Source organism: Pleuronectes platessa, chromosome 19, assembly GCF_947347685.1.
Source record: "Pleuronectes platessa chromosome 19, fPlePla1.1, whole genome shotgun sequence".
In the NCBI taxonomy this organism is placed as follows: domain Eukaryota; kingdom Metazoa; phylum Chordata; class Actinopteri; order Pleuronectiformes; family Pleuronectidae; genus Pleuronectes; species Pleuronectes platessa.
Window position 1 is genome coordinate 8823686 of NC_070644.1, and position 20513 is coordinate 8844198.

Consider the following 20513-nt stretch of genomic DNA (forward strand, 5'->3'; position numbering starts at 1 on the left):
TTAAACGTCCTTAGAAACGTGATGTTAAAGTCGTAAATTTAGCATTTTGCTTTTTTCTCACCAACCAATCAGTAGCCTCTTAGGTATCAAAGGCTCCCATTACATCCACATCTTAGGGGGAAGTTGAGTCCATTACAAAAGAGTCGAAAACAAGTCCATTTTATCCAATTTATTACAAAAAGAGCACATACAAAAGGATAATATACAAGCCATGAAATTAAATTCAAATTAAAAAAACAGAACAGTTTGGGTTTAGCAATGCAACTTTTGAAATCATCACCGTTATTATTATTATTAGTAATAATAAATAAAGTACAAAATTCCACCAAATGTGAATCTAACATTTACCCATAATATGCTCATCCATTTCTTCATTAACACACTCATCACCACTAATGCGCTATTGCTTTAATATTAATGATAAATAGTTCTATTTTCAGATAAAATATCCTATATTGAAAAACATTGCGCAGTCACAGCTAAACAGCAGATTTTCATACGAGGATGGCGGCAGCCCTTTCACTGGCACTTTTTGGGATTTTTCTCTTCAGTGTTGTTTTTCAGATTCAAGCAGCAACAAAATTAATAGTTTTTTTTTCTGTTATATTCTTTGTATATATTTTCACCATATACTATTAAACCATTGAGACTATATTGAAACCTGAGAAAACATGCATTTTTAGAAAAAGGTTGTGCTTTAAAATCCTTGCCTTCCTTTTAGACTGTGAAAGGAAACAGAGGATAGATCCAGAGAGGAGGGATGGACGGTGAAATCAAAAGAAGTAATGGAGAGAATAGGAGATGGGAGATAGGGAGAAATGAAGGAGCGAAAGGTGAGTGGAGTTTTTGTAAAGTCCACAGTGAAAGATGCCTTTTTAAAACTATTTCCCCACAGCTATTTTGGACATTTTGACTGGAAGTTTTTGAGGAAAATGGCTTTTGTAGACACCTGTCAAATGTTGTCGTAGCTCCTTCGTGACCCATTCTTTCAATTAACCGGGCGACCAATAAGGCATGGTGGCTTCGTGGATTGATTGTTAATGGTTTCAGTCATATGGAAATATCTCCTAACACTTAGAGCGAGGCACTTGTTATGCGTAAGTCTACAAACTAGTCTGGAAAAAACAAACTGAAGAGAAACACCAGAGAAATTCAAATGAAACGAGATCGACACAAAAGTGTTAAAGCGAAGGAACATGCTTCACAGGTGATCATCATTAAGACCCATAGTGCATTGTGAGAAGCAGAGCATTAAAAATGAAAATTTAAAATAAAATTAAAAAAAAGCCAGAGTTCTTAGTGATAATTTGAAATTATCGAAACTACCTTTTTGCCAGTGAGAGGGTTCCCATATTTAAACAAGTGAGTGCAAAACAAAAGAAAAGAGAAGTCACAAACTAAAACCAATTCACTTCATTGCAGTTTGTCCACTACATCACAGCATGGGGGATCTGAGAAATTGCATTGAATGGAATGTAACCAAGATCCACAGCACCACATGAGAGAGAGACAGAGAGAGCGAGAGAGAGAGCGATAGAGAGAGCGAGAGAGAGAGAGACAGAGAGAGAGAGAGCGAGAGAGAGGGAGAGCGGGCTCAGTAGCTCAGCCTTGGACAGTAAACATCGCGCAGCCAGCTTGTGGAGGTCAAACAGCAGGGTGAATCGTGTTTTTTTTGTTGTTTTCGTTTCAGTGTTCCAAAAAGTACAACTGCATGCAAAGCATTCCTATTTAAAACAATGCAAAAATGAGGTAATTGTTTTTTTTTCATAGCATTTTTTGTGTTATTTCTAAATAAATAAATTATGATTCCGTCGCCCCCCCCAGAAAAAAAAAACTATACAAAATTAAATACATACCCACAATATCTACAGTTAGTAATAAATTATGATTGTTAAATACTTAAGGCATCTCAACTGACAACACCCTGTGTAAACTATGAAAACTTCATCACGGATGACTCCACTACAGGAGGAGGCAGTGTCGACACTGGCAGTGCACAAGACAGGGAGAAGTGGATCCTGTTTTGATTGGTCCTTGGCCTGAAAGAGACTCTGGGCCAAGTCTTATTCTTAATCATCACAGTGCGTAGGACGGCGAGGGTCCTCAGAGCAGCAATTAACACGCAGGGACCTGTGAACCGAAGTGAAAGCAGGCGAGACTGGATCGAGCAGCCTGAGTGTTCCCCCTGCTGCCGTGTCGTCTCACGTCTGTGTGCACTGGGAGAGGGAGGCTGCCTCCGTCACACCACGTTCTACATGTTCTAGCAATACAGCATAGCAACCAGCATAGCAACCACGAGGGGAGGTCTGTCACACAAATACACGAGATCAATACACAAGCTCTTCTCTCTGCTGAAAACACTGCATGAATCTATACCTAAATATGAACCAAATGCAATACCGAGTGAACAGAACTACTTGTCACCGTAACTACTGTCACATGTGTTTGTTCTTTAGGCCAAAAGGTTCCCATCGAAAGAGGATCCCGATGTTTCGCCGCCCAAAGGGGGACGAGATGCACGCACGCTACAAGTCAGGGGATCTGACGCCGTGTTCGTTTTTTTTTTTGTTTCTTCGTTAGTATCGAGAAGTAATCACTAAGTCATGCACAGCCGTCTCTGCACCCTTAAAATGGAGTAACACTTGCAAAGCTCACAGCCCGACTCGACGATGAAACATGCATTTTTTTTAGCTCACGACGTTCTGCCACTGGCCCGGCGCCAAGATGAAGGTGCAGGTACCAAAGCGGCTCAATCTTCCTCCCACCTCGCTCGGCAGTGCACGATACTTTCTTTTATTCATCCCCCTGTTTTTTTTTTTTTTTTTGGGCTTCGTGTTGTATAAGCGCTCCAGTGGCCATTAACCTACAGTGAGTCTACCTGTTGCCTGAAACCCTTAAACTCACACACTCACATTTGTACTTTTTCCAACACCCACACTTTTAGTTTGCCACATCCACACACTCACAGCAGGGCCGAGCACAGACGTGTCGTCAGGTTGAAGCTACACTGTGAAAACAAAAATTCATTTTGGTAAAATACTCTCTACCTATTTTTTCTTTTTTTTTTTAAATGTTAAAAACACACGCAACGACTCAAGTCACCGGGCTGGGTTTTATGCGGCAGTGACAGAGAGACCTACTCACACGACACCATCTCACATGACACCAACCCAAAGGTAAATGTACGACTGTATTGCAAAAATGTCAAAGCTGCATGATAGAAGTAAAACACTCAGCTAGGCTGGCGCTCGCCCACCAGGAGGGCGTCTGTGCACCAGATATCACTTGTTGGTTACTGCTACTCTACTACGACCACAAATGATCTTTAGGTAAACATGGCATCAGAGCATTTAGTTTCTGGTAAGCTTTCTTGTGTGGCAGAATATTCATGTTGAAGTGTGTGTGAAAAGAGAGAAATATATATATATATACATATATATATATATATATATATATAAATGTGTGTGTATTATACATATATGTATATGTATAATACACTCTCTCATAATACATGTATGAGAGAGGGAGAAAGTAGCCAGCTCACTGTGGGGTTATGATTCCACTCTCGGGACATTAAGTCATGGCTTTAAGGACATGCTACACAGCCCGGGGCTACCTACAGTACAACACTACCACAGCAACAACACCCAACTGACAAGCAGCAAGCTACAAGTAAACCCTGTGTACATGACTGTGTGTGTCTGTGTGTGTGTGTGAGTGTGTGTGTGTTTGCATGTCTTTTGCTTCCAGAAGGATGTGCTTCTATATAAAAGAGACTCTGTCGCAGCCTCTCGTGCAGTTAGTTATCCTGGCTTGGCTCAGTAAAGCATGAGTCAGAAGGAGGGTGGTGATGTCACATGACGTCTGGAGACATTTGGCAAAGCACCCGACAGTTGGGTGTGGGGGGGGATGGGGTGGAAGAAAGCGTGGAACCACACGACGGTGATTGACAAGTGTGTGGAGGGGGGTGTGTGTGCGTGCGCTGTCTGAATCTCATCAGCTCTCAGGGTTCAGCTGTGTTTCGATGTCAACGCGGCAGATTGGACACTTCCTGCTGGTGGCCAGCCATTGGTCCACGCAGCCCTGGTGGAAGAGGTGCATGCAGGGCAGTCTCCTGCAGGACGGAGAAGAGAAAGAGACAGGGTCAACGTTGATTCACAGGGACAAGCATGAGTCTCAGCGGTGCAGACAACTATGTGCTTCTGCAACGGAACTTCTTAAACCTGCAGGGAGTTAATTTAGTTCCTTCAGGCACGCAGAGAGGACTTCGGTCCGGCCTGAGTCCCACACGCCTCTCGGACAGCTGAGGATCCGTATGTTGTAAACCGACTCTCTCCTCGTCCCACAGCACTTTTCTCTATCCCCTACATTCTCCCACCCCAGCTCGGGTTTAACTGCCTGTGTAAATCCATGTGCTCTAGTCAGTGCTTGTAAAAAGGGCCATCGTTTGGAGGTGACTTATGCTACATACATACATACCATTTCGATTACGTATGAAAACTGTTTATTTGGACTGAAACGACCTCTGTCCACACCAGAGTTTGAAATCTGGTCTCTTACACATTTCAGCAGTTATATCATTGTAAAACGCTGAATTTAACTGCACAACAGCTGATAGCTGTTAAAGACAACAGCAGTGCTTGTAATATATTGTGTCACGTTCTACACAGGTAGCTGAGGCAAATGCTGGTTGTTTGCTTCAGGATGGGGGACATGTGAGAGGAGCCTGACAAATCAGTGACCGAAAAAGACGCAATCAGTTTAGATCCAAAACTGGAGAAACAAGCCTGGCTCTGTAAAAATGCCCACTAGCACCAGTAGAGCTCATCGATTTAGATGTGTGTTTGTTTAATCCATAGAAAGACAGAAGTGTAAATGTACTGGAGGGAGTTTATCTGTGCGAGACTGTTTCTTGGCTGCAACATAGACTGGTTGCCTGACAACGGCTCAGAAATAAGAAATAGTCTCCAGATATAATCCCCTGAAAATTTAGATTTGTACACTTTGGCTTTAACATCCCAAGTATCAATTCTGCAATCTATCTCTGCACGAGAAACAAAATGCAAGCATCATTTTAAGTTTGAAAGAAAACTGTTGTTTCCGTGAAAACGTTTCTGACCTGACGTCCTCGGCGTCCTCCAGCATAGACAGACAGATCGTACACTTCTCATCCACATCGGTTTCCTCCTCCTCCCCGATCTTCAGATGCAGGGGCTTTCTCTGTGATCAGGTCACAATATAGAGACAAACAGTCAATGGGAGCCATTCAAGCCAATGAGAAAACATTCAGTAATGTCCATGTCTGTTATTATCTGTCCAACCTTCTTGTATTTGTGTGGAAAGGTGAATCTCTCGATGGTCGTCTGAACAGCTCCTCTGCTTACACTCCCCAGCCGGTCTTCAAGCTGCAACAGCTCCTGGGGGAAAACATTACAATCAAATAACCGATACTAAATGGACCGTGTTTTTGTCAACACCCCTAAAAGTGCTTAAAAACACTAGAAATGAGTTAGACCTCATTTCCTAAGGGAACTTTAAGGGAGATTACTCATCAGCAGGAGTAAAACAGTATGGAGCGATGAATTTCTCTATAATCATTTTATTGTTATCGATAATAATAACTTCATTTATATAGCACCTTTAAAAGCAGGGTTTACAAAGTGCTTTGACAGACAAAGCAGACACACAAACTCAATCGCAAAAATGCATTCACATAAAAGTAATAAAAAGACAGCATCAAGTGAAGGCAGACAACACAAATAAAAGGGATAGAACAATAAAAAGAAATGGATGACACTACGTGAGAGCAAATAAATGCAAACAACAAAAGCAATAAAACAAAAAGATAAAAAGGTACAAATCTCTGATAGACTAAATAAAAATGTTGGTTCGAGAGTTTCAAAGTTTGTTTTCAAGTAACAAGGATGTTCTGGTTTGGATCGACCGAGGGAGGAAAGTGTACGGAGCGTATTCAGGGATAAATTTACCTCGTAACTCTCTCGCACAGCAGTGGCGTGCCTCGAGGGATTCAGACTTTGCAGGGCCAACAGGTGCAGCTGGGGGTACGGGTAGTTTCTGATTTCATGCACGACCTGGCAAAAGAGAGCTCCTCGTCATTTAACAGCACTGATAATCCTGCAGAGGAAAACAGGTCCTCGCTGTTCTTTGAATGTATCTGCCTTGTTTTGGAGAATGCAAAGTGTGACACAAGCACCTCTGTTTGTAAAACCCTAAAAAGTAAGAAACTGCCGCTAGGTGCTGCAAATGCGACGCGACCCTAAATGACCTTCATCAACTGAGCAAGGTCGAGATTTAAAGGAAGGCCCGAACAATCTTAAACATTTCATATTGAGTTTTTATTCTTCCATCTGGCCGTAGATTCAATCTGCCAAGATGCAGAACTAACAGATTTAAAAGGTAATTTATCCCTGCGGCCATCAGCCTTTCAAATGTCTCACTGTGATGTACTTGTATTTTTGATGTATTTCTTGTTATTATATGCTTTGAAGTATATGGTTCATGTTGGCTAAACATTTAATTGCCCCTCAGGGATAATAAAGATACCTCAAACCTTCTCCTGATTGACAAGACCCTTAAAGCTCTACAGTTCATTTACCATCCTTGTTTGAAAGCATCAGCTCAATGGAGAAAGCTCTAACTAGCAAATAGAACATTTGAAATAAATGATAGCAGGGCAGAATACCACCTACCACTTGTGCGGAGGATGTGTTCCTGGGGAAGTGGTGCATGCGAGGGGAGGCCAGGTAATGCTGATAGTGCTGAGGGAGCTGCTGGAGCTGGTACTGGTGGTGAGAGATGCCCGCGTCCACACTCAGGTCCCTGCAGGGCAGACAGACAGGCGGCTAAATCAACACTGTCACCCATGCTAGGGTGATGTGACAGACAGACAGAAGGGTGCCGAGACAAAGGCATCAAGATAATTCACACTCGTTTATCTCCGGCGGGGACTCACCAGTCAGTGCCTTCGGCCAGGTACCGCGGCTGCTGTGTCATTGGCTGTGGAACATGGAGGGGAGGGGAGAACTCGTAGCCTGAACGCAGTCGGTGAGGGTTCAGGGGAATACGCTCCTGGGTTCTTCTAGAATAACACAGATACGTTAGACTTGGTTCTATGAGTAGACAGAATGTGTGAGTGTGTGTTATTTGCATGTAGACTAGTTTTACCTGGAGTGCGGGAGGATCCTGCGGTGCTGCGCTTCAAGAAGCTGCTGCTGGATGAGGTATTGCTGGTGTAAGGCCTGAGGTAGGAATGGAGGCCCCGGCACATCCTGGAACTGGGGGGGTGCGGGCAGGGCAGTGAGGGGCGGATGGTGCGCCGGGGGCAGGTGGGTGGCCAGGCCCGTCTGAGGGGGCTGGCTGGTGTGTCCCAGAGGGAACTCGGCTGAGATGGGCGCCTGGGGAGCGCCCAGGTGAAAGTGTCGGCAGGAGGTAGCATGGCTATTGTGATGCCTGGTGAAGTGTGCTCCTGTGGGGAATAGATCCGAGTGATGAGAATTGAGCCAGAGATTACTCCCAACCATACAAACAACACACAGAGATGCAGACGAACAAATGAAGAACACATAAATACATGCACACACACTTGATTTCTGCCTCTCTCTCACACACACACACAAATACATTTAAAAACATACAACTTATCCCACAGAGAGAACATACAGACACAGGAAGAGACAAAGCAGACAAACCAACAGATGGATGACACACGCACACACACACACACACACACACACACACACACACACACACACACACACACACACACACACACACACACACACACACACACACACACACACACACACACACACACACACACACACACACACACACACACACACACACACACACACTAAGACCCCTGTGGAGCACCTTCTAAACCCACGGACAGATTGTACCCAGTGGCCTGTCTGTCCGCTCCCCAGGATTCAGCCAGCAGGGAGGAGGGAGTTTCACTAAGAGCCCGGGGTGGTTCTGAGATCTACAACACCGAAGGGGTCGTCTGCAGCCTGTGATCTCCAGTCACTTTATTACATGTAGTTTCTATATTATATCTGCAGTTTGGTGGATCATAGATTAAACTGTCTCGTTCTGATTGAAACCCTCGCTGAGTCTGATAACCACAACAACCGAGGTGGGCTCAAGAGATTATCTTGCCTCCGGTTTCACCCTCCCCCATCAAGCCTCCTATCAGAGGTGGAGGCGACGTGAGATTGTGCAGCGCGGTCCAGACTGAGTCTCCCCCCCCTGCACAGAACAATCGATGCAAATTACTCCGAGTTCGGCGAGAGGCGGGTTGGGAGGAGGGTGCGGTGGGGACACACAGTTCATACTTCAACTTCCAATTACGAGCTTTCACATTACTGGGTTTCTGAAGCAGGACGCCGACCACAGGGTGTGGAGGATGGACTGTACAGAGTGGATGTTACAATACCACTGTGTTGTGCCTTTTCAAAGGCCTGGAAATAGATCCAATCACTTTGAGTTGAATATTTTGGAGGAAATCTACTATATGTATATATTTTATCTTGTGTTTCTGTTTTTATTCTTTCTACCGCAATATTTTATATTTTATATTTTATATTTTATTCTATTGTATTGTATTGTATTGTATTTTATTGTATTCAAATGTACCGGCTGCTATGACGACTTAATTTCCCCTCTGGGATGAATAAAGTAATCTATCTATCTATCTATCATGTTGTTGTTGTTGTTTCAAGCGGAGTAGGAGGTAAACATGGTTTATATTAAGGTCCTACAAGGTTTTGTATAAATACAATAATCGTTCTTTAGAGGTGTTAAAGGCAGATTTTGCACAAATAAACTATTTCTCCTTGTTTCCAGTCTTTGTGCTAAGCTAATCAGCGTCTGACTGTGGCTTTCTGTTTAACAATCCAACATTAGAGTCGTATCAATCTACTCACCAAGCTCCCTGCTGGAAAGCAAACAAAAGCATCGGCCAAAATAGTGAACTTTTCCTTTAAATTAAGATGATAAAGACGAGGATTTTGTGTTGACATCTTAAAAAGACGATTATTATGACAGACGGTCATTTTTGTGTTGTGCAGAAGGTCTCATTTTCTCCAGTTGTGGCATTGCTGTTCCGTCTAAATGTGGAAAACATATGGACGCTGTAAACAAAAAATGTTGTGTATGTTTGTTTAGAGCGAATAAATGAATCATAAAAACATCTGTATTGTCTGAAACGAGCCTGTGAGGTGTAACATTTAACAAGCTCAAATTAATAGCTTATTTAGAGTTGACTGAAGAATTATGTTAGAATTAGACACCACATGAAAGTACAATCTGTTCAGGTCGAGCCTAATTTAATACGACACCTGCGTTTACCTGCTATTTCATGTCAAGATGGCTGCTGTGAAAAAGGTCTGTTAGATTAAATGTGGACTTTCTAACAGTCATACTAATGACACTGTGTCTAATATGAGTAAGTGGGAGGATTAAGTTATTACCTAATGGTTTGTGATAAATTAAGCACTTGCTGACAAATGTCATTAACTAAAGCTAGTTCACAGGCTTCAGATCACATTTGCAAATTACCATCTGTAATCATTATAATCGTTACTCAACAAAATCCCTCATCTCTTACATACAAGTGATTATATGTTTATTTATTTTTATTTATTGATAGGAATAGTTTGCCTTTTTGACTATATATTTATTCTGTCAGGGAACGATATCAGAACACTGATACCACTCTTATGATTAATATAAATATGTATATATAATATAAAGCTTAGCTTAGCACAAAGACTGGAAACAGGGGTAAACAGAAGGCCTTGCTCTCTACAGCGTAGCATCTCCAGAGTATGTATTATTTAATTCATACAAAATCCAAAGTGACAACGCAACAATTGGTTGTTTTATGGGGATAACGTGGTGCTCTGTTTTTCACCAAAGAAATAGCTGTGCACTCCAGGGTTTGTATAAATCAAACAAAAACAATATAATAATACATATCATTTTGTGAGCTTTTTTGTGAGCTGGGTGAGCCGTTTCCTCCGGGCTCCAGTATTTGTTCTAAGTAGCCTCTGGTTGCAGCTTCGTATTTAACATTGGATCTTCCAAATGTTCTCTCGTTCTCCCACAAATAGAGAATAAGCCGATTTCCCCAAATGTCTCGCTATACATTTATTCTTCAGTTATTCCTAATATGGCATACTGTATATGCATGATTGTTGTTTTGCTTCGTTGACATTTCGCCTCAGGACATGTGAAGCCAATGAAGCTTGAGAGCCACTGGCAGACTGAAAACATTTGGCTGAGGAAGTAGAGCAGAAATGGCAGACTGTTGGTTTGATTTGGTAAAAAGGCTGTGCGTCACTATTGTATGAAACTTGTGACCTGGTAACACTGGATGCTGTGTGGAGCTTAAAGTAAATGTCAAATTATTTGTCTGTGGGCTCCTCTGCAGAATCAGCCGCTGACATTAATGTTTGACATACTGCAGGGCTCCCAGCAGCACTGGGGCTCTTACTCTTTATACGTCCCTGCTTTCACTTTGACGGACAGACACAAAATGCCTGGTTGGTGCAGGACGGACCCCCACCCCTTGCACAGACACACACATGCTCTCATCCACCTCTCCTCACCCCTGAGCTGCTGCACAGGCAGCCCCTCCCCCACGGTGTGGCTGCAGCATGGCGTCCCCTGTGTGAGTGACAGCCCGGAAGCACCGCCCACCAGCGACTGCAGCAGTCTGACATTAAACCTGTCTCCCTCTCCCTCCCACCCTCCCTCCCTCCCGCTGCCATCGCTGCAGCTTTACAATCACACCTCCTTTTCTAAACATAATCCTGTCTTCTTCCTAGTCTGGTTGTCCTCCATCATGGAATGCTCCGAGCTGTGTGCTAGCTGTTTTTCATTGAAACCCGTCCCCACACCTGCTGATATCACGGCCCCGCACACAAACCATTACAGAGTGGTACTAAAAGGAATCGGCCTCTGCGATGTACAGCTGGACTGAAAACATGCACACATATTGGCTAATGTCTGCACTCGCTGACCTTGATTCTACAGTGCATGGGTCACATAAGGGCATGGTGGGAGGAAGACAAAAAATCTGATGCTAACAAGGTCTGTAGCCGTGCAGCTACTGTGGATTAACATATGTATTACAGCTGCTGGGTTATTTTAAAAGTCTGTTGCTGCAGTCGCTGGCAAGAAGTTGTAGAGCAACATATGGCTACTTCTCAGCCACACCTTGTGTCTCCAGACTCTGCACATAAATAACTCAGGACTATTTCAGACATTGTGAACAGATGTATGGCTCATGTGGCTGGAGCGGGCCAGTAAGGAGTCCCCCGCTTTAAAACGCCTCAAAGTGCTGAGTCTCAAATTTAAAATGTGCAGTGAAATAGTCCAAATGAATAACACCCGAGCCTGTGCTGCGCGTACTGCCCAGATTTAACACTTGTCAATGAAGCAAAGGCTTTGTTTACAGTGAGCGCAAACCCCTTAACCCAAGAGATCAAACTTAACATATAGGAAAATATGGAACTTGTACACTGAATCATTTTGTTGACTAGCATAAAAATTCAGTACTTTTTTTTACAGCGCATTGATCCTACCGTAAACACTATGTTGACACTTTCAGTTAACTCCCTGGGATAAATAATCAGGTCTTATCTAGGTCTTATCTGCACTTGTAATCTAATACGAGTCCCATTAGGTTTTTGTTGTCACCAGGTACAGACACACCACAGTTTTGACTATAGGAATTTAATCTCACATTATCAACCTGGCTGCTTCTTCCTGTGATTTAAGATTGTGTGTTAATGTTGTCTGTTGTGCGACATGAACGAGAGAGGAAGTGGATGAAACAGACCAGTTTACACAGATATAAAGCTTCACATACAAACAACTTGCAATGTACCGATTGAACCGAGCGGATTTGTCATTACGCAACACATTTGAAGACTCTGAAAGGAAAAGTTGGACATATTGGGGGATTTTGCATATTTGCTGTCAGATGTTATCAGATGAAAAGGTTGTCAGTTGTGATATCTGTCAGATAAATATAAGTAAAGAAAGAGCTGCTCTAGATCTTTCAAACTAACTAAATCCACCTATCAGCATCACCAAAGCTCAGCAATAAATGTGTTATCCCTTCTCTATGGACAAATGACTTATCAAGTTGTTTAAGCTAAACTAATGGACTGTATAGCTTCTCATTTACAATAGAGATACAAGAGAAGTATCAACCTTTTCGTCTCTTTGCCAGACAGCAAATAAGCAAAGTTCCCAAAATGTAGAACTATTCCTTTAATAACACATTAAGAAAGAACTGCACAAGCTACTGAAGAAGGTAGCCTGGTGTTAACGGTAGACAGACTTCCAGGGTTGTTTGAAATCAGCTATTAATCAGTCAGTACCTCAAATTGTTGATATATACCTTCAGACGATTCATTTGCCAAGCTATTTATATACCGTGGCTTATAAACCTTTAACATCTTTGGTTTTATTATTCCATTTAGGCAATGCTATAAATTACAAAGCAGCGTATTCAACATGTTAACCTTGATTTGATCTTATTTAGAAATCAGACATTCCTCTAAGCAACTTTTGCAGAAAACTGACAATAGTAAATAATATGACCGAATATATCTTACCCAATATAAGATTACCATGTTGAAGAAGGTTATCCATTTTGCCCAAAGTGGTTCCAATGTTAACTCAACACCAATAAACACCAATGAGTGGATGTGAGGGAGGCTTTGTTGAGTTTTATAAATAATAGTGTATGGAATAAGAGGGAATGAAAGCGTGTAACATTAAATATCAATGCCGATGTGTTTCAGTATAAACATGCTTTTCTTTTTTTGTTGTTGAATGGACAGAAAATTTGGTTGCCCCAACTCCAAAGTAAGCAGAGCAGCAACTTGAAGAAACTCTGTCAAAGACAGCTGAGAGAATGAGAGCACATAGAGAGTGAGGGGACCGTCTCAGTGACAGCACGGTGTGGAAGGAGGAAGGGAGGAACACATGGAAATCAGCAAAAAGCACACTGAAGGTTAGGAAGAAAACTACAGTCTTTATTGGAAAATATTAGTATGTGTGGCACTGTGTGATAATAGTAATAATAAGAGTAATATAACCAGAATAATATCATGCAAATAAAGACCAAAGGCAAGGCCCGACCATGCTCTCTGTAGGGTTAACAGAACAGAAGCAGCATCCAATGAGTAGATGTGTATGCTTACAGCACATTTCAGTACAGCAGGGGCATCTCTACACAAAGATTACATTGGAATCTGCTGTTCAATGTGGAAAAACAAAAGTATAAAATGACCATGCATTAGGATCTAATACAAGAACATAAGATAGAAAGAACCACAACCAAAGAATAAAAAGACATTTTGATTCTAAAAGGAGTTCTACAGAAGTGCAGGATATACACATCCCTGTAAAATGGATAGCATTCTGGAAGTGTCTGAGGAGAAGACTTAAGAGGGGGCTGTGAATGATAGTGGTGAGGGGGGGGGGGGGTTTCAAAATGGCAAGATGAGTTAGACCTGAGTCTCGCCAATTTATTGTGACTGACAGAATCAATTCAGCTCGCATGAACAAAGGCTTTCACACATGGATAGGATGGTGACCAGCCGTTTGGACGCTTTGCACTACAGCAGGTGCAGTGGACCATCAGAGGTGAAAATAACACCACACAAATCACTGTAATTTCAGCGCTGCGAGAACAAGCCAATTGGTGAATGTTAGAAAAAAGCGGGATTATCGGTAAAAAATTGGTTTAGAGTAGGTGATCATACGAGCAATTTTGTAGATGACAAAAGCTGGTACTTGGCAAAACAGGGGATGGACACAAATATCCAAAGGGTTTGATCAAGCCTGGCTGTGATCAAATAAGGGAGGGGGGGGGATCAAAATGTATCCACTTTACAGAAATTTACAGCAGAATGTAGTCTATCCACACTGAATGGGAGAATCACAATGACAGTCTGTAGTAAAAAGTCTAAACGCTACAATGGGTTATTCACTAAAGAGCAACATGACAGTTTAAATAGAGACAAACTGCTTACTACAGAAGGTGTTATTCTTTAGTCGGTTACACAGAAGGATACGGTATGAGTGGGAACTCGGTTTGGTTTGTTTTAATGCCAATGTCGTCTTCAGATGGAAAAGAGGAAATGAGGAAGAAGGGGGTTCACAATACAGCTAGATGCAGAGAACAGGCAGAGGCTACGGCAGACAGCAGCAGATGATCGTTAGCTACACAATGGAGGGGGACAAAGGTCTGAGAAATGCGGAATGTAGAGCCAGCCTCGATACTATGGAACAGGAAAAAAGAACACAAATAAAAGCACAATGAAATCATTGGTGCTACTGCATGTAGTTTTAACAATCAGTCTATTCTTGTTCTTACTGCTATTATTACATAATCAACACAGATAGCCTAGTGCTGCGATGGAGGATGATATTAATGCTGTTATGTCCAATCGAACGACTGTGGTTGTTCTACCGTTAGGCTGTTCTCGCTGCTGCAGCGTTTTTCATTGTGTATTTTTAGGATCGGAGGCAAACTGCCACCATTTTATAACCTCTCTGTATTAAACCTGAGGCACACTGCGACACTAAACTGGAGTAAAAGGATGAGTTAATAGAAAAGAATCATGTTAAAACGTGTTAACATGAGAACTACGAGGAGAGGAGGAGAGGAGGAGGGGGGGGGGGGGGGGGGGAACAACACACTGGATGCCACACAAAGGGGCAAACAACCCTTGTCATGTTGTCAGCAGCGTGCACGGCCAGATTACACACAAATACACACAGTCGCGGGTCTTAATAGCAAATGAAGCGGTGCTAGTAAATGTGGCGGTGTCGAGCTCCGGGTGTCGTCCCGAGTAAACACACGAACCCGAAGCACACGGGGGAGACCGCGCTGGCAGCGGAGGGTTAAAAAAAACGGAGCAAGCGGGGGGCTGCCGTTTGACAGCTGCGGTCATTCGGTGCCAGAAAACAGGCCCCGAAACACCGCAACACACCGATACTCACGGTCCAGACAAGATGTCTGAGCGTTTTAAAGCGGCTACGCACACGCGATGCCACCGTTAGCAGCGCGGCTAATATTATTCGTCGCTCGTCGCTAGCAGGTGTCAGCTCTGTTTACATCATGAGGACATTTAGAAAGAGAAGAAGAGACGCGGCGGGGTTTAACGGGGTTAGGACGTGAAATAGAAAAGCTCGTAAATACCTCTATTTCTAACTGAGCCGAAGACGGGGAGAACCAGATATCCAACATGTACTAACACCATCCTGGGTCCTTCTTTGTTGTGCAGCGGCCGCAGCGAGACAGATGGTCCATGGAAATGATCCCCTCCGGTGCTCGGCGCGTTCAAACGCACAGGCTGCGCTGGCTGCACACGCACACCCGCGCAGCCAATCAGCGGAGCCCCCCGAGCAGGAGCCTCCGGCTGTGGCAGACAGCTCCGCCAATGGGAGCCGCGCGGGGGCGGGGACTGTCCGCCCCCTCCGTCCACACTGAAGCCTGCAGCCCAGAGGAGGTGCTGCTGCCTCCTCAAGTAAACATGGCCCCTCGTTAGCTTTCATTCACACTGATTATTCAGCTCTGCCACGATTATGTCACACACACGATGGGTCTCATGGAGGAATTAAAATGAAAATCTGCAACAGATCATTCTGCAGGGACATAGACTGTATGTAAAGAGGTCACACCATTCAATTTGCTTAGAATCTGGTACTATGCAATATCAGGGATAGGATTACAGATAATCAATCCAAATATTGATCCTTTTCAGTGATTAAATCAGCTAAAGTACTATCACGTAAAGAAGAAAAACGTGTTATGATTTATAACGTTAAATAATTATTGATTGGCTATTTGTGTTACTTTATTGCAGGTACTGCAATACAAGCATTCAGTCTCAAGATGTTAATCATCCTGTAGTATGTAGCTTTAGATTGTATTACTTTCCTAAAAAAGTAACTAACCAAATTGAAAACACAAGTGGTTGTATACGTATATATAACAAACCAACAAAACAACAAAACAAAAGGAAATGGGTAAATCTTCCTGCTACTCTCTTTATTATTTACTATTCCACTTTATCTCCAGTTCCTTTCAAATTCCCTCTTCTCTGTTTCTCAATTTAAAAGATATTCTTTCAATTTCTTTAATCTCATCAACTGTTAGTTTAAAACACAAGGCTTTGTTTTTTATTTTCACAATTGATAAACAAGACAATTTTTAAATGGTAAGACAACAATCTATTGTATGATTTCTCTGAATTAAAGAGATCATCACAGCAAATAGTTAATACGTGTGTCCATGTGTCTTTGGTATCCACACTCCAAATAATTCTTCATATAGTATCGATACTTTGAGGATTGACCCACAACCGAGGAAGCGTTCTAGTGACTGTGTTTGTCCTCACTGGGATAGATGATCCACCAGGTAGCAAAGGGAGGATCAATAAGTATTATTTACAGTTTTTCTCCATTGCTTTGGCTCATTTCACGAAACAGAAATGACATTCTCAGAGCTCTAAGTGCAATTGGCAAAATAGCCCATATGGTTCAGCACAACTACATAGATCACCTTCAAAAGGTCATATCTCACCCAAAACAGTTAACTCAAGTTTCAAAACCAAATCATTTTCTCATATAAATAGTCAGTGCCCCCAAAATGAAAATGTCCTTCTCGATTGCTGTAGCTCATCTCTCAGAAAAAGCAGGACATTCTCAAAGCTTTAAATACATTTGCCAAAATAACATAGATGGCTCAGCAAAACTCCATAGCACACCTGTAAAAGGTCATATCTCTCCCAAAACAGACAACTCATCAGTCAAAACTAAATCCTTTTCTCATACAAATAGGCAGTTCCCCCAAAATGAAAAGTCCCTTTGGCATTAAACACTACAGGTCAAAATGTTTAGATGTTTTGTCAGTATGACAGTGGACCATAGAAATATCCCTCATGTGCACATTTCAATCTTGGCTCAGTCCTTTGACACTGAATGGTTACAGTAGATGTTTTCTTTCCAGAATACTATGTGTATCAAACAGAAAAAAGATTTATTCAAGGTTTCACATAAAATATGTTTATTGAACTCATACTGCCATGGAAATTGTTACAGTAATTGCCATACATCGTGCTTACAGTAACAGAAAATGTGTACAGCACAATATACTGTCAAACAATAAGCACATCAAAACAAAAATTTGGCATAGTGAGATATGACCTTTTGAAGGTGATCTATGTAGTTGTGCTGAACCATATGGGCTATTTTGCCAATTGCTCTTAGAGCTCTGAGAATGTCATTTCTGTTTCGTGAAATGAGCCAAAGCAATTGAGAAAAACTGTAAACTTCTTTTGTGATTGGTGATCAGATGTGTGAAACTCAACCTTGATTACTAAAGTTCTAGTTGCACCTGAAAATTAAGCCGATGATCAAAGATATCCTTATTACAGTATATACCATGATGTTTTTCATGGTATTATGTGCCTGTACGATTTTGACAGTGGAGTGAACTATTGTGCAGGTGATGATGTACACAATGAAATTATGCCAACATGTTCTGCAGAAAACAACCACTTGACTGAGAAGCGACAGTCAGTTTTGACCAGCAATATATATTCGATTGGTAATTGGGCTAACTGAAGGCAATTGTACCTAACCGTTTGCAAAGGTGTGCTAAATCATTTGAAATTTGTGCAAGCTGTTGGAAATTGTACTTGTCATTGCAAGGATGGGCTAATACAATTGCAATTTGATTAAAGGAATGAGATATTCCAATCTGTTGTGAACAAGTGCCCAGTGGTTTGGAGGTTTGCACGTGTTGTTTTGAGAATGTCATTTCTGTTTCGTGAAATGAGCCAAAGCAATGAAGAAAAACTGTAATATGCTGTGGTAGAAAGTGTATATATATATGTAGGCTATATATCAGGGAAGACATGCACAGGGACAACAGATTCAAATTAGCTTCTACCTAACTCTGATGCGATGTAAACTCCATTGCCCCAGTAAAAAAAGATTGATGGCCCTGCATATACATGTTTTCAGATATTTCCTCAAAGTTCTGCTGGGGGCGACTTGAGGTAACCAAACTCTTACTAATGGGCATATTAGGCAAGGAAAGCACAAGTTTGATTCATGAAAGTGACAAAGCTGAAAACATTTAACCAGTGCCCTGACAATGGGCCCTAAATGCTGGCTCACTGGGACACCTGATCGAGCTAAGTTACCTGTTCCTTTCCCGCTACAGCTAAGCAAAAGTCTGGGCTGTGAAGAAAAAGCTATAAGATTTGAAAAGTTGTATCTTGTAATGCAGCAAAGCCAAGAAGACAATCACGAGAAAATAAGTACAAACGCTTGTCGGGGCAGGCTATCGCAGGGTCTTTGCACTAACCAACAAGTCATGAGTAATACAGCTGCATTGAAATTCAGGACATTTTTACTATAATAGTGCATTAACATTGTGTAAACTCTGAATATTCCCCATCATGAATACTTGTTATACTTGTACTTATTTGACTACTTAAAGAGGTACATTGTGCTTGTAGTACTTGGATTTTACACCATGGTGTGTAAACCTTTACTTACATAAAATGTTGTAATCTTCAGTGGAGCTCTTTCCTTATTACTTTTTACTTTAGTGAAGGGTTAGGGCTAAAATGAAGATGTGTGACTCCTTCTGAGTTGTAACTAATGAGAAGACTCCATAGCCTGTTTGTAATAAGAATCTCTGAAGTGTTTTAAGGACAAGAAAATCTGGTTAAGTTTGCCTTTCTTCACTGTGGGACCCAGTGGATGATTTGTCCCATCTGTCTCTGTGTGGAAGGAATCAAATCACAGTCATTAGGGCTGCCTGCAGGACTGTAGGCAGATTACAGCTCATTAAGTAATATTCAGTTCTCATCCTCATTCATTTAAAACAACGATGACATCCTGAGCATATGTTGCACCTTTTTTCTGGCCACCAGATATCCTGAAAACTGTCCTGAATCCAGGAAACCTCTCTGTGTTCAGTGTGGAGCCCGAGGGGTGAAGGAACAGATGGGCCTTGGAGGCTGGGGGGGTGGTCACCAAACTCTTAGTCCCATATGTCCTTGTCTTCCAGTTCCCACCATCTAATACTTTAAGCCTGCTGTGCCACACAAAGAGCCTTTCACAATAGTTAACTATCAGCACAGGTCAAGCTACTACCATCAGGGCCCTTTATGCCCAAATAACAGGCGTCGGATCTTTAATTCTGTCAAACCATCAATTTTTACTTCATTTATACTGTAAAACAGTGAACAGTCGTTACTGCAGTGGTAGATTCGATCGAAAAAAGTTTTTCCCCCACTGCCTTCTATTCCAATGCAACATGTCAACAAGTAGTAGAAAAGTATAAAGTGCCAAAAGATGTCCAATTTGCAAATCAGATGACAAAGAAATGAATAGAAAAATAAAGATAGAGAAAGAGAGAAAGAAAAGTAAAAGAAAAGCTAAGAAAAAGAAAAAACAAGGAAATAGAAAGACATGAAAAGGAAAATAAGCTCATCCTGGCACATCAGAAGTTGGAGCACAGGCTGTGACCATCGTCTGATAGAAATCAGCGCTTTAATTTTTAATATATTGAGCAGAGCCTGAAAGTAACATTTCATGTTGTGCTGAATGTGCTCACTGTTAAATAAAGTAGTTCCATATATTTTTATTTTGCCCTCTGGTGGTGGTTGAGGCAGCCATTCTCTCAATAAAGCTTTATAGAACAGCACACTGAGTGTAAACCTGCACACTGAGAGACATCTGCAGGAGGAAGGATGCTCATTTCTGCCCTTTGAGAGTGAACTGGCACATTCACTGCTCTGTGAGGCCACCGCTGCCCTGTAAAATAAAATTTGCATACAGCTGATGTCCTGCCCCCGGGGGTGAAAGGAGTAGGCTGAAGGGCTTCTTTGGGTTTTTAGGAGACGGGCCCCGCAGGCTGCATTTCTCCACTCCCTCATTGTCCTCCTTCTGTGAACTCCATATGTCCCTCTAGCGGCAGGTGTTGCGGTGTGACCTCTGACCCGACATGCAACTTTGGCGGGTGAGGGTGAAGTTGCATTGTTAACAGAGAGTCTCATAGTCTAGACTGTTTAGCCGCAGCATAAGAGAACACAATGAGACGTCTGATTAATTTTGATTCTATATTGGAAATTATTCTCACTTGTACAGACAAAAATACTCGTCTTATACCAAACACTTTTAAATAGACTGTCATTATCATAATAGAAAATTTGAATTCAAGTGTTTTGTTTGCTAGAGTCGTATTAAACATGTCAAAAATGTCAATTCAGTTGCAATTAGACAAGCTTTGACAGGTCGAACAATTCATTTATCAGAAAGATCCTCAGCTACATTTTCCTTCTCTGAGCTGGAAGCTGGCATTGGACATCCAAACAGTCACATGAGGAAAGACGACATTAACATCCCCGAAGGTTAGAAACAAACAAAATAACTGTACACGAAAG

At 42.0% G+C, this 20513-nt stretch overlaps 1 protein-coding gene across 2 annotated transcripts; it reads right to left on the minus strand.

Moving 5' to 3' along the window:
* Positions 1-154: 154 nt before the first annotated feature.
* On the minus strand, positions 155-15380 carry ark2ca (arkadia (RNF111) C-terminal like ring finger ubiquitin ligase 2Ca). 2 transcript variants are annotated; one of them, XM_053411803.1, is made up of 8 exons: positions 15248-15380; positions 7186-7486; positions 6974-7099; positions 6711-6840; positions 5988-6092; positions 5322-5414; positions 5120-5220; positions 155-4114 (listed from the first exon to the last, which is right to left on the minus strand). In XM_053411803.1, exons 1-8 carry the CDS (start codon positions 15306-15308, stop codon positions 3997-3999), a joined length of 1035 nt encoding a protein of 344 aa, XP_053267778.1. In that variant the 5' UTR covers positions 15309-15380; the 3' UTR covers positions 155-3996. The 2 variants fall into 2 exon arrangements, with proteins under 2 accessions (XP_053267778.1, XP_053267777.1); XM_053411802.1 differs by having other exon boundaries at positions 5322-5417.
* Positions 15381-20513: the final 5133 nt, after the last annotated feature.

Excerpts from the sequence above, each read along its gene's own strand:
- ark2ca (XM_053411802.1), bottom strand. The coding sequence starts at position 15,308 with ATGGTGTTAGTACATGTTGGATATCTGGTTCTCCCCGTCTTCGGCTCA. Across the intron at positions 6,841-6,973 it reads CTGGCCGAAGGCACTGACTG|GGACCTGAGTGTGGACGCGG; the intron begins GTGAGTCCCCGC and ends TCTGCCCTGCAG. Across the intron at positions 4,115-5,119 it reads GAGGACGCCGAGGACGTCAG|GAGACTGCCCTGCATGCACC; the intron begins GTCAGAAACGTT and ends TCCGTCCTGCAG.